Consider the following 13,485-nt stretch of genomic DNA (forward strand, 5'->3'; position numbering starts at 1 on the left):
TGATAAACAATTCAGACAAGTTTTATGATTATTTTAGGATGACCACTGAACAGTTTAAAATGCTAGTGGAGTTGACTGCACCCAACATAAGAAAACAGAATACTAATTACCGACGTGCAGTTGGAGTTGAAGAAAGGATTGCCATTTACCTTAGGTAAGAAGTGAACTGTTCAAAAGTCTGAAAGTTGGGAGAAGTAGTGTTTCATGCAGTATAAAAGACATCTTTTATTTCTGGTTATGAATACAGAATACATTAAGAAAACATATCTTTTATTCCTGGTTGTGCATAGAGTAAAAATAAGTATAAATTCTTTGTTTCTGGTTGTGAATACATTAAGAAAATAGACATCCTTTATTTATGGCTGTGAATACAGTAAAAAAATAGACATCCTTCATTTATGACTGAATAGAGTAAAAAAATAGACATAATATGTTTATCGTTGTGAATGCACCAAAATCATTGTTCCACTTTTTAGCATCATAAATAGCACGTCGCTCTCTCACTAAATTTATTAGGACGTCCGGTATCATGGTGCTCACTCCTCCACTGAATTGCCGTGACTGATGAAAAAATGGACCCTCGCGCATCAGTGATTCTGAATCGCCTTGAATCGCCATGATTTGAATTGAATTGATTCGCTTGGTGTGAACAGTTCCTATAGGAATTAACATGTCGCATCAAGACGAATCATGAATCGATATGATTCTCCATGAATTGAATCGCTTGGTGTGAGCGCAGCCTAACTGTCTCAAAGCCAAGAGAAACTTAATGACTTGACCAAGTCTTATCAGACCTAATCAAACTTAACCTAAACTACTCCAACCTTTGACAGCCAGCTTTCAAATTTCAAAATGTGTGTTAGGAATGTTAGATAAAGCCAGCCAACTGGCAGAAGTCAGCAAATATCTGTGTCTTCTAAATCCTCATTACAGATTTCAAAAGTAAGTTCACCAAAATGCCCAGTAGCTTGGTAATCCAGGAAAACTAAAACACGTAACCTGCAAAAGACTCATCTCTGCTGAAAACATGGAAAGGCCGAGCCCATCTGGTAAAGACTTACTCAGTTTCGTAAAGGTTCCCTGACTTACAGGAAACCATTTGGCTTGGTACTTGGTTTAGAGCCACCTGAAGTGGAAAGATGAGTATGTTAATTACTAAAAGGATGAACATAAGGCGTAAAAAAAAGAATGATACATGTGAAGGAAGAAGCAGGCATCACTACATCATGTGAGTGGATCATGAGTGCCCCTACCTATCATCCTACTCGAGTAAAAGCAATCACAACGGTACACAAACCAATGAAAACCATACCGTACCCTTCAGTTCTTTACATGAGCAACGGAAGGTCATACTCTTTTAAAGCTATAAATGGCGTTCTAAATCATCTTACCGCAAATAAGCCTCTGGCTTTTTAAGTAAATCGTTGATATTCGCACATATGTCGTCCATCCTGGTAGATGGGCGACACAAATCCTAAGAAATAGAAGTACTGCCCAACCACCACGCACGAACAACACGAGTTTGTTTTGATGTGACAATTTCAGTCAGGGTTGCCAGATTTTTTTGCTCGAGTTATCGTACTGATATTTCAAAATTATCGTTTTTCCACCCAAATTATCGTAAATATATATCAGATGCCTGTGAAAATTATCGTATATTATTACTGCTACTACTAAACTACGCTCTACAGTAATATGATTATAAAAAAATGGAGTTCTAACAACACGTCTTCAGTGGTATTTTAAATTTATATAAAGAGCATTAGTCTCATGTAATAAAAAAGAAAAAATGGAAATTCATAGAAGTTTCAATATATGTAATGGCTAATGTAAATACTGTATACAGCAGGTGTCATATAAGGGAGGTTTATATAACAATATTCAGTTTAGAAAAGTTAAGTTCATCAAAATTTATAATATTAATTAAACAATTCCTCTTCATTATTTACAAATCACTGATTACACAAGATACTTTATGTTATACGAGGCGTTTTTAGCTCGGCTTCTCGCGCCAGAAACGCTCGCGACTGAGCGGGGTCCTCTTTCCGGACCGGAAATAAAACACTAAGGAACAGGGCATAACAACTAGGCAGTACACCTTAACACATCTATCAGCTTATTTCAGTACACTGTGACAATACAAACAAAGAGTTACAAGATATGATAGGGACAGGGTTACAGAGTTAACTTCACAATAACATATAGCACACACAGCACAGGCAGCGGGTAGAGTTCTGTAATTATATCTCGCTGGTGGATCGTAAGTTCAATATACCCGTATTGTGTCTATAGGCAAAATGTGTATTTAATAATCTCGACCTGATGCACTATGGTTGGAGTGAGCCAAGGGTCGAGAGAGTGAGTATTACTATAATGGATTATAGCACGAGCCGCGACACTCGAGGAAGTTACTTAGTCGCGGGGACACTTCACCCACTGGCTGGGCTAATGTATGGCCCGGCCTGCATAATATGTGCCGGAAATCTTCGAACGAACGAGCGAACTGTTTATCGGCTTTTCTCTATGTTCAGGTTCTATGTCGGACTTCACTGGTCTTTCTTGTTCTGCCTGGGTATTTTAATTCACTGTGTTACTAATATTATTCTGGCCTCACTCTTTCACTGTCACTGTTCACTCCCGTCTCCGTAGTTTTTCTCTGTCACAGGAGATACACTTAAGTAACTACTGGCCCTTGTTTCCTGGGGCTTAACACAAGTGCCGGCCGGGCGTGAGAGGGGGGTCTACTGGGGAGCCCTCCTGCAGGAGACAATGGACTGCCCATAGGGGCGTCCCTGCCCGGAGTTCCTTCGTCAGGGGGGTGCAAGGAGGCTCTCCCGTTTGGGGGCCTCGACCTGAGAGGCCCTCGTGCCGGAACCTCGTCGGTGGGGTGCAGGGAGGCCCTCTGGACTCGGGGCCTCGACCTGGAGGGCGGTCCTCTGGACTGGGGCTGAACACCTGCAGGAGGTGGGCCTGTTGCCTCTTCTTCCGGGCAGAGAGTCTTGGGGGAGTAGAACTCGAGTGGCTGGACTCTGGGGCCTGCCGGCCCGGTCTGGGTGCTGCGGTTGCATTTAGTGAAGGGTGCCGTCAGGGGCAGACTGCAGCACCTCTTCTTTCCGGCGTCTGTCAGAGACCGGGACAGACCAGGGGTAGGCGGCAGGGCTGACACAGGGCCGCACCACCACTCCGGTAGTACCTCGGGGGAACCACACCTGGAGGGAGTAAGAGAGGGGCGTCCCACGCAGCCGAGAGGTGAAAGGCCGGCCGCGCAAGGGACCTCCTTCTCTGTGAAGACCTCAGAGATCACAGACGAAGGACGTACAGTGGCCGATCCTTCCCCCACACATACAGTGGCCGATGTGGCAGTTCCGTGATCTCCAGGGCCTACAGCTGAAGGACAAATGGTGGCCGATCCTTCCCCCACACGTACAGTGGCCGATGTGGCGGTGCTGCTCCCGAAGGAGGAAGAGGCAGATGAGGGGCGCACAATGGCTACACCCTCCCTGGCACGTACAGTGGCCGATACCGCGGTTCTGCCTGCCCCACAGAAAGTAACAGAAGGAGGCACAGTGGCCGATCCTTCCCCCACACGTACAGTGGCCGTTGTGGCAGTGTTATTCCAGTAGTAGGAAGAGGTAGTGGATGAGGGGGGTACAGTGGCCGAACCCTCCCCGACACGTACAGTGGCCGATATCGCGGTTCCACTCCTCTTCTCCCTGCCAGTCGGAGTGCGCTCAATAGCTGTCACTCCGTGGTCTTTGCTAATCGGAGTGCGCTTCATAGCTGACACTCCGAGGCCCTTGCCAATCGGAGTGCGCTCAATAGCTGACACTCCGAGGCTCTCTTTGCCAGTCGGAGTGCGCTCAATAGCTGACACTCCACTGCTCTTTCTGCCAGTCGGAGTGCGCTCAATAGCTGACACTCCGAGGCCTTCTCCAGAGGTGGCTGTAGCTGAAGGGCGTACAGTGGCCGAACCTTCCCCCACACGTACAGTGGCCGATGTGGCGGCCCTACAAGGGCACAACTGAGGGGTGTACAGTGACCGAACCCTCCCCGGTATGCACTGAGGCAATACCACGGTGTTGCTTGGGACTGACTCTGGATCAGTCCCACCCCTTACCTGGTGAGTGCTGTCCTGCCCGCAGGGTCATGTCTTCCGCCGGTGTAGTTTCCGTCGAGGCAGTTGAGGGTTAGAGGGACTCAGGACAGGGGGGCATCGATGTCCTTCTTGCCCCGGGTTGACCTCCCGGTGACCCGGCCCTCCGTGGTGTCCTCCTGGGGTGGTGGTGAGGCGGCGGTTTGGTGGTGGGGTGGGGGGTGGTGGGGTGGCCGGTCTGGCGGCGGCAGGTATTTCACCACCTTCCACGGTGGAGAAGTCACGGCCCCGTGACTGGAGGTGGTATGTTGTGGTAGTAGAGGTCTGGTGGGCCGGTGTGAGGTGGTTGAGGAGGCTGTTCCAATGGTGGGTGATGAGGTTCGGCTCCTGGTGGGGGCTGAGGGTGAGGTGTAGGGATGATGGCCTGGTGGTGTGCCGTAGGAGCCGGAGGAGCTGGTGTGTTGTGCGTATCCTGATGCTGGGGTGGTCGGGAGAGCACCATGTTACCCTTTCGATCTTCATTTCGGGTGGTGGTGTTTGGTGGAAGGGTAGAAGCTGTATGCTGGTGAGTGTGGAGATATTGGGGTTTATGTGGGGGATGGTTGGGTGGGAGGAGCATTTACCTTTGGGGAATTGGGATTTGGGGAGTTTCCATCTTGCCTGGTGGAGGGGTAGGGTGATGGGTGCGGTGTTTGGGGGAAGGTTAGCACGTGGTTGGGAATGGGGAGCATTATGGTGTGGAGATGTGGGTGTTGGGGTGTATCTAGGTGGTGGGCGGGACAGGCATCCTGATCTGGTAATTGTGGTGGTGAGGGTAGGTGTGGGTGGTGAGGGTGGTTGGACAGGTGGTGGTGTTGGGGTGTGATTTTGGGTGGCGGCGGGCGTGGATGAGGGTGTGGTGCGTTGTGTGTAATGGGAATGGTTGGTGGGTAAGGGTTGGGCGGGGGTGGTGGTGTGGGTGGTGCGAGTGAAAGGAGGTGTGGGTGCATGTGGTAGGCTGGAGGGTGGTATGGTGACAGGTGTAGTGCGCGGGGTAGGGTGAGGGGAGTTGGTGGTAGGATGCGGTGGTGCTGTGGTGGTGATTGGAAAATGTGCTGATTGGGCGGGTGAGTGCGGGGTGGCGGGTGCCATGGGTGGTGTAGGAGACGGGCATGGAGGTGTGAGTCTGGGAGAGGGATGTAGAATGGGTGGTGGTGGTGGATCGGGGTTTGGGGAAATGGGTGGTGCGTCGGTTGCTGGGGTGGGGGGCCACGGCGTGACCATTAGTGAGGTGGAGGGGGGTGGGGAGAAAGAGTAGGAGTAGGAGTCTGGGGGATAATTCTCAGAAGAGGATGCGGTGGCAGGTGTGCGGTGGGTGGTGTATGGCATGCGGTCGGGTGCAGGGTCATTGTTGGAGGGTGGGAAGGGACGCACGTGCCTGTTCCTGTAGGTGCGTGGTTGGCCCTCGTTGTTAACTGTGACTTGATAGGGGTTAGGGACTTTGATGATGGTGAAGGGCCCGTCAAAACGGGGGGAGGTCTTGGTGGGGGTAGGGAGGTGTGCTACGACGACCGAATCTCCTGGCTTGTAGGGGTTTGTGGGGTTAGTGTCGGGTTGCAAGTCTTGTTGAGCTTGGAGGTGCTGGAGGCGTTGTTTGAGGTGGTGTAGGGGGTCGGTGGTGGAGGGTGTGGTGGGAGGTTGTAGGTGGTGGCGGAGGAGTAGGAGGAGGGGGGATTCCCCGAAAACTCGCTCGTGGGGGGTGATGCCGTCCTCTCTGGAGCACGTGTTCAAGTCCCATTGCACGATTTTGACGTGCGCCGGCCAGTTGTCATTTCCAGTTTGTATGATTCTTGTCCTTACTTGATTTAGGAGGGATCTATGACTTCTCTCGCAAATGCTGTTTCCCTGTGGCCAGTATGGGGATGAATGGGAGACGCGATAGCCAAAAATTGATGTGAGTTCCTCCCAGATTTTACCTGTAAATTCCGGTGCGTCATCCAAATGTAAGGCCTGTGGGATTCCGAAATAGAGGAAGACGTGGTGGACTAGGGCATCGACAACTGAAACTGCAGTGTGTTCTTTAGTGGGGCAGGCGATGAGGAATTTAGAGTAAACGTCCACGAAGGTGATGATATATTTATACCTTGATTTAGGTGTGAGGGGACAGACGACATCGAGAGAGAGAGCAATTGCCAGGGTTTTTGTGCAATTATTTTTCCTGCTGGGCCAGGTATTCGGGTGATGTCTTTGCCCAAGGCGCAGGCACGGCATGCTTAGACAATGTTTTTGGCGATGGTGGAGGGGTTAGAGGTCCAATATATATCACTGAAAACTTGTAAAATTTCTTTGTTCCAAGGTGGATGCCGTTGTTGGTGTGGAGGTGCAGCATTGCAGCATGGGCGGCGGTCAGGTCGAGGATGATATGGCCGTCTGAGTTGAACAGGTGATCGCCGTGCTGGTGTAGTTTAGTGAATGTACGCTGAGGGATCCAGGCGGGGCATTGTTTATCCCACCACATTTGAATGAGGTCTGGTTTGGGGCATACAGCATTGACGGGTGTGCAGGAGAGGGCGTCAGCATTGGTGTGTAGTTTGCCAGGCCGATAGGATATTTTGAAATCGAACTCTTCTAACGCTTCTCACCACCGGATGAGTTGGGCGTTGCTCATATTGCACTGTCGTAGCCACAGTATGGATTGCTGGTCGGTGATGATGGCCATGTGGGTGCCGGAGATGTATGACCGGAAGTAGTCAAGCGCCCAGATGATTCCGAGGCATTCGCGTTTAGTGGCCGAGTAAATACTTTCGGCCTGATTCAAGGTGCGGCTGGCGCAGGCGATGATGTGTTTGCACCCGTCCTGCACTTGCACGAGAACAGCCCCTATGGCAATGAGGGAGCGTCGGTGTACAAACGAAAAGGGAGGTTGTAGTCTGGAAAGGCAATGATGAGGGCTGAGATGAGTTTTGACTTGAGGTTGTTAAATACGGCTTTCCTTTCCTCAGTCCATGTGAATGGTTCACCTTTCTTTGTCAGGTCATGGAGCGGCTTTGCGATATCGGCGAAGCATTTTACGAAACGCCTATAATATGAAGTCAGGCCTAGGAAGGCACGGGTTTCGTGAACGTCTTTCAGCAGGGGGATGTCTGCTACTGCGTGTAGTTTTTAGGATCAGGAGAGATGTCCTCGGCTCCGATCACGTGTCATAGGAAGGAGACGGATCGCTCAGCTAGGACACATTTGGAGGGTTTGAGTTTTAGTCCAGCCTGGCGTATACTTAGGAAAACTTGTTTGAGGCGGTGTAGATGGTCAGCCCAGGTGCGACTGAAAACAATGACGTCGTCGAGATACGCCAGGCAGATTTCCCAGGTTAGGCAACCTAGTACAGACTCCATGAGGTGGAGGAATGTAGCTGGGGCGTTGCAGAGTCTGAAGGGAAGGACGTTAAACTCATAATGCTTTCTGTTTGAGGTGGAGAAAGCGGTTTTCTGTTTGTCTCCTGGATGGACAGGGACTTGCCAGTAACCTGACTGTAGGTCTAGCGTGGAGAACCAGGTTGAGCCGTGCAGGGAGTCGAGGGAATCGTCGATTCTTGGGAGGGGCGTGGCGTCCTTGGTGGTGACATCGTTCAATTTGCGGTAATCCACACAGAACCGCATTGTTCTGTCTTTTTTTCTAACTAGTCCGACAGGGGAGGACCAGGGGCTATTTGAGTTGGAGATGACCCCGGCATCAAGCATGTCCTGGACCTGCCGGTCTTCCTCTGCCCGTTGTTTAGGGTTTTTGCGGCGTGATGGTTGGCGAATGGGCGGTCCGGTTGTGTGAATTTCATGACTGGGATAGGTTGTGTGGCCGATGTCTGCAGGGCCAGATGAGAAGAGGTCTTGGAAGTCCAGAAGTAATCGCTGGAGGCTGTTGGTCTAGGAGGTAGATAGATATGAAGGGAGAGGAGGTAGAGTGGGGTGGGTGGAGGTCGGTGTTGTGCAAGGGTCGGCTTCTTCCATATCGCCAATGATTAGTCCTCGAGGTAGGGTAAGGGGTGTGGCGGCGAGATTAGCGATATGGACAGTTCGGATGTGGGGGGGGGGGGAAGGATAGTCGGGGACACTAAATATGATGACAGGGGTCCGGTTGGTAGGGCGGGAGATAAAAGGACGGAGGTACCGGAAGGTCTGTATAGTTCTAGCCAAGCCTCGTGATGGGGTGGAATCGTGATAGCGGAGGCGATAGCGGCAGGGAAAGTCGGAGAGTGAGGTTGAGGTGGTTGGGTGGAAGGGAGGGATGGTGATTGAGGGGGCTGGGTGTGAGGTGGCCATGGAGTGGAGTTGCATGTGCAGATGGGTTGGGGAGGATGACTGTCAGGGGGGGGTGGTTTGTATGTGTTGTGTTGATGAGTGGTGATGTTGGGTGCTTGTTTTTTTTGTTTCACTGGGGGTGTGGGGGCTGGACTGAAGTGGAGTCGGTACTGGTGGCAGTCGATGGTGGTGTGTAGTTTTTGGAGGAGGTCCAGCCCCAGGTAGCCATCGTAGGCACGACAGGTGGAGTCGAAGATGATGAAGGGATGAGTGGTGGATGATTTCTGGTGTGTTTCAGTCTGCAGGGCCCGAGTTTCCCCACGGATAGGCAGGGGGCCATCCCCTACGTCTACGAGATTGGCTGAGGTGGGGAGAAGGGGGCCATAGGCTGAGCTGTGGCAGGAGTAGAAGTGCGAATATAGGCATGACCTGGCAGCTCCAGTGTCCACCAGTAATCTAGCCTTGACCCCGTTCAGGCGTATTTTGTCGTAGTCTGGGGGTCTCTACTTGTGTGAAGTGGCCCCCGCCACCGTGGGGAGGTGCGGGGGCGGACCTAAAGATCCATCAGCTGCGGGTTGTTATCCTCGTCGGGCTGCTCGTCGCCGGGTTCAGGGTAGATGATGGGTGAAGCGTCGTCCGGTGTAGTGTCGTCCTCTATGGATGAGACCTTTCTGTGCCCCTGGTTGAAGGTCCTGCATCGGTTCGCCTTAAGTTGTTCCCTGATGTCATGCAGGGGGCAGGTACGACTGCAGGCCGTAAATTCCCAGGGGTTAATAGATATGAGATTGGAATTTTCCCTGGGCTGGGGCGTTTTCTCTGTGGGTGAGCCCTGGGGATGGTGATGGATGGCTCCGTGGTGGGTTGGGTGGGCTGAATGGGTGGAGTCCTACCCTTGGGTGGTTGTGGTTTAGTGGTGGGGAATTTGCTCACCGCATGAATAGGTTGTGGCGTAGGACGGGCGGCGAGGAGCCGTTGGACGAGTTGCAGATCACAATCCATGACGCCTGAGCGATCGTAAATAGTGAAGTGTTCCCGTATTGAGCTCGGGAGGATCCTTAGCAGGGTGTTAAAAGTGTGTTGATCCCGTGTTGCAGTGGTAGCCTCGGGATAGGCGGCGCTGACGAGGCGCTTAGCCTGGACGAACTTGTCGTCAAGGCAGCCGTTGTACACTCACACAGCACATTAGGACACAATATGACTTTACCACGATTGATGACTTGTTTTCCGGTCGTTTTACACCCTAAGTAGAATGTAAAATAATTCATGACATTTTATCTGAATATGACTTGTAATAATTATAATGTAGGAGTGTAATACTTAAGTACTGAATATGAATAGCCAAACATATTGAGTATAAGACTGTTATCATGATTTTATGTGCATAAATAAGGGATAATTGTGTACACATAAGAATAGAAGAAGCCGAATGCTAGTGATACTTATATTTATGATTATCTTAGAATATGATACTTATATTGGACTGCAGTTTTTTTGTAAGAAAATTACTTATTTTATACTTTGTTCAAATGATTTTGTATACTATATGATTTTTGTAAAACAAACTCTGTAATTGCTGTGGTCAATAAACTATCTATCTATCTATCTATCTAGGTGAGGGCGTCGAGTAGTAAAAGGGCGACAACCCTGCCCAGTGAAGGCGTGACAGCCTGCTTTACAATATGCGAAAATTGGTCCCATGTCAATTCAGGGACGATTTTCGTGGCTATAGTAGCAATTATTTTGCCCAGGTTGGGTAGTGTGACAGCTATTTTATCTTTGTGTCAATCCCATTGTCTAGGAGGGGTTTTCCTATATCTAGGTAAACATCTATGTCATATTGTTCAGGATTGAACTTCGGCAATTGGATGTGAGGTTTGGCTGCCATTGTGCAGGTTTCCCTTTTGTGTTCCTCCGTGCTTTATTCGGATCCAGAACCACGCTGGCCACCAGTGTTATGCGAGGCGTTTTTAGCTCGACTTCTCGAGCCAGAAACGCTCGTGACTGAGCAGGGTCCTCTTTCCGGACCGGAAATAAAACACTCACAAAGGAACAGGGCATAAAAACTAGGCAGTACACCTTAACACATCTATTAGCTTATTTCAATACACTGTGACAATACAAACAAAGACTTACAAGATATGATTGGGACAGGGTTACAGAGTTAACTTCACAATAACATATAGCACACACACAGCACAGGCAGCGGGTAGAGGTCTGTAATTGTATCTCACTGGTGGATCGTAAGCTCAATATACCCGTATTGTGTCTATAGGCAAAATGTGTATTTAATAATCTCGACCTGATGCTTTATGGGTGGAGTGGGCCAAGGGTCGAGAGATTGAGTATTACTATAATGGATTATAGCACGAGCCGCGACACTCGAGGAAGTTACTTAGTCGCGGTGACACTTCACTGTCATTTGGCTTTTCTCTGTGCTCAGGTTCTATGTCAGAGTTCACTGGTCTTTCTTGTTCTGCCTGGGTATTTTAATTCACTGAGTTACTAATATTTTTGATTGGTGATATGAATGGTAAAGTTGGTAATGTGAAGGTGGATGGAATAGTTGGTGAGTGGGGTGTGCCTGCTGAGATAGATGAGAATGGGAGTGCGTTAGTGGACATTTGTGCTGGGAGGGGGTTGGTGATAGCCAATACCCTCTTCAGGCATAAAATGATCCACAGGTATACATGGCGAGTGATGAGAAGGGTGGGTGGTGAACTGAATGAAAGGAAGGCAATGATTGATTATGTGTGTGTGGATGAAAGGATGCGAAGATGTGTAAAGGATGCAAGAGTGTATAGAGGTTGGGGGAGTGGACTTTCTGACCACTACTTGGTGGTGGGCAGAATTAGGATCCAAGTAAGATGGAAGAATAGAAGAAGGGAAAGACGAGAGGAAGGAGTAGTTGCAAGGACAGTGGAAAGGTTACAAGAGGATGAGAAAAATGCAGAGTATAAGAGAGAAGTGGAGGAACGATTGGGCAAATATGAATTGGAGCAGATGGGAGACGTGGAAGGTGTGTGTAAGATATTTACAGAAGAAATATGTGCAGCATGTGATGTGGTGTGTGGAAGGAAGAGAAGACGGAGGGGGGATGCAAGGAACAGCGTGGTGGACTGAAGAGGTGAAACAGGCAGTGGCACAAAAGAAGAAAGCATACAATGAATGGATGAGAAATAGGGGCGTGGAAGAAGTTGAGAGGCGGAAGAGAGAGTTATATGTGGAAAGGAAGAGATAGGTGAAAAGATTAGTAAGAGAGAGTAAGAAGAGAGTGGATGAGGAATTTGGAAGGAATTTGAGTGTAAAGTGGAGGGACTGTAAGAAAATGTTCTGGAGAGAAGTGAAAAGAGTAAGACAGGGTGGAAGTGAAGTTAGCAGGGGAGTGAAAGATAAAAATGGTAGATTACTAGTGGAGAAGGGAGAAAAAGTGAGCAGATGGAGAGAACACTTTAAGGAATTGTTGAACGTAGAGGATGGAAGTAATGCGAGTATAAGTGGCTGGGGAATGGCTGGGAGAAGGAGGGAGGTGAGAAGACAGGAAGAAATCAGTAGGATGGAAGTTGTGGAAGCAATGAAGAATGTTAAATCGGGGAAAGCCCCAGGAATTGATGGAGTGTGTGGCAAAATGCTGAAGCATGGGGGAGAGATAGTAGTAGAATGGATATGGAAGATGTGCAGATTGGCCTGGGAGGAAGGTAGAGTCCCGGAGGATTGGAAGTCAGGTATAATTATTCCCTTGTACAAAGGAAAGGGGGAAAAAGAAGTGTGTGGTAATCATAGGGGCATTTGTCTTCTTAGTATAATAGGAAAAGTGTATGGTAGGATACTTATAGACAGAGTTAGAGAAAGAACAGAGAAATTAGTTGGAGAAGAACAGGGAGGCTTTAGGAAGGGAAGAGGTTGTGTAGATCAGATATTCATTCTTAGATCTTTAGTGGAAAAGTTTCTAGAGAAGGGAAAGAAGTTGTATGCGGCTTTCATGGATTTGGAGACAGCATATGACAGGGTGGATAGACAAGGATTGTGGAAAGTGTTAAGAATATATGGAGTAGATGGGAAGTTGTTGAATGCTGTGAAGAGTATGTACGATGGTGCGAAGGCTGTAGTGCGTGTGGATGGTGAACTAAGTGAATTTTTCTCTTTGAGAGTTGGTTTGAAACAGGGATGTGTCATGTCTCCATGGTTGTTCAATCTGTACATGGATGGGGTAATAAAAGAGGTACAAGGTAGGGTAGTGGATGTTGGAGTGGCCCTGGTGAGAGAGGATAGTGTTTGGAAACTCCCTGTACTGTTGTTTGCAGATGATACTGTGTTGTTGAGTGAAGACGAAGGGGAGCTGCAAGGTTTGGTGGATGAGTTTGAGAGAGTGTGTAAGAAACGGAACCTAAAGGTGAATGTAGGGAAGAGTAAAGTAATGGTCTTTGAGAGAGGTGAAGTTAGTGAATGTACAGTGAGGTTGGATGGTGAGGAATTGGAAAATGTGAGTACGTTTAAGTATTTGGGTAGTGTGATGAGTAAGGATGGAGGTTTGGAGGGTGAAGTGCTTGAAAGGGTACAGCAGGGAAGAAAGGTTGCTGGTTCCTTGAAAGCAGTGATAAGAAACAGGGAAGTGAGCATGGAAGTGAAAAAGTTACTACATGACAGTATTGTGATACCAACTCTAATGTACGGAGTGAAGCTTGGACATTGTTGGAAGGACACAAGTCAAGAGTGAGAGCAGTGGAAATGAGTTATTTAAGAGGAGCCTGTGGAGTCACGTGGAGAGACAGGCTGACGAATGAGGATATAAAGGAGCGTTGTGGTGTGGATGTGGATGTGATAGGAAGCGTTATGAGGAACACACTGAGGTGGTTTTGCAATGTGGAGAGGATGGAGAGTGAAAGACTGACGAAGAGAGTGTATGTGAGTGAGGTGGAGGGGGGAAGAGGGAGGGGGAGGCCGAGGATGAGATGGAGGGATGGGGTAGAGAGGTATATGAGAGAGAGAGGGGTGTGAGTTGGGAGCGGGGCAGTGAAATGGCGGGGGACAGGGCGACGTGGAGGCGATTTGTTTGTGGCCACCCCAAACGGGATTGAGGCGTCTGGCAATAGATAGATAGATAGAGACTAATATTATTCTGGC

The 13,485-nt window shown here is 49.0% G+C and overlaps 1 protein-coding gene across 1 annotated transcript in view; it reads right to left on the bottom strand.

Moving 5' to 3' along the window:
* LOC145404918 (U3 small nucleolar ribonucleoprotein MPP10-like) overlaps positions 1-1,525 on the bottom strand; it is a 422,647-nt gene extending 421,122 nt beyond the window's left edge. Inside the window, exon 1 of the mRNA XM_080276425.1 lies at positions 1,392-1,525. Within this exon, the coding sequence (XP_080132551.1) occupies positions 1,392-1,450 (59 nt within the window). The 5' untranslated portion in view covers positions 1,451-1,525. The remainder of the gene's footprint in view (positions 1-1,391) is intronic.
* Between the last annotated feature and the right edge of the window lie 11,960 nt (positions 1,526-13,485).

This window comes from Coenobita brevimanus, chromosome 65 (genome assembly GCF_032717465.1).
Source record: "Coenobita brevimanus isolate Jiangsu-jjx chromosome 65, ASM3271746v2, whole genome shotgun sequence".
Taxonomy (NCBI): Eukaryota; Metazoa; Arthropoda; class Malacostraca; order Decapoda; family Coenobitidae; genus Coenobita; species Coenobita brevimanus.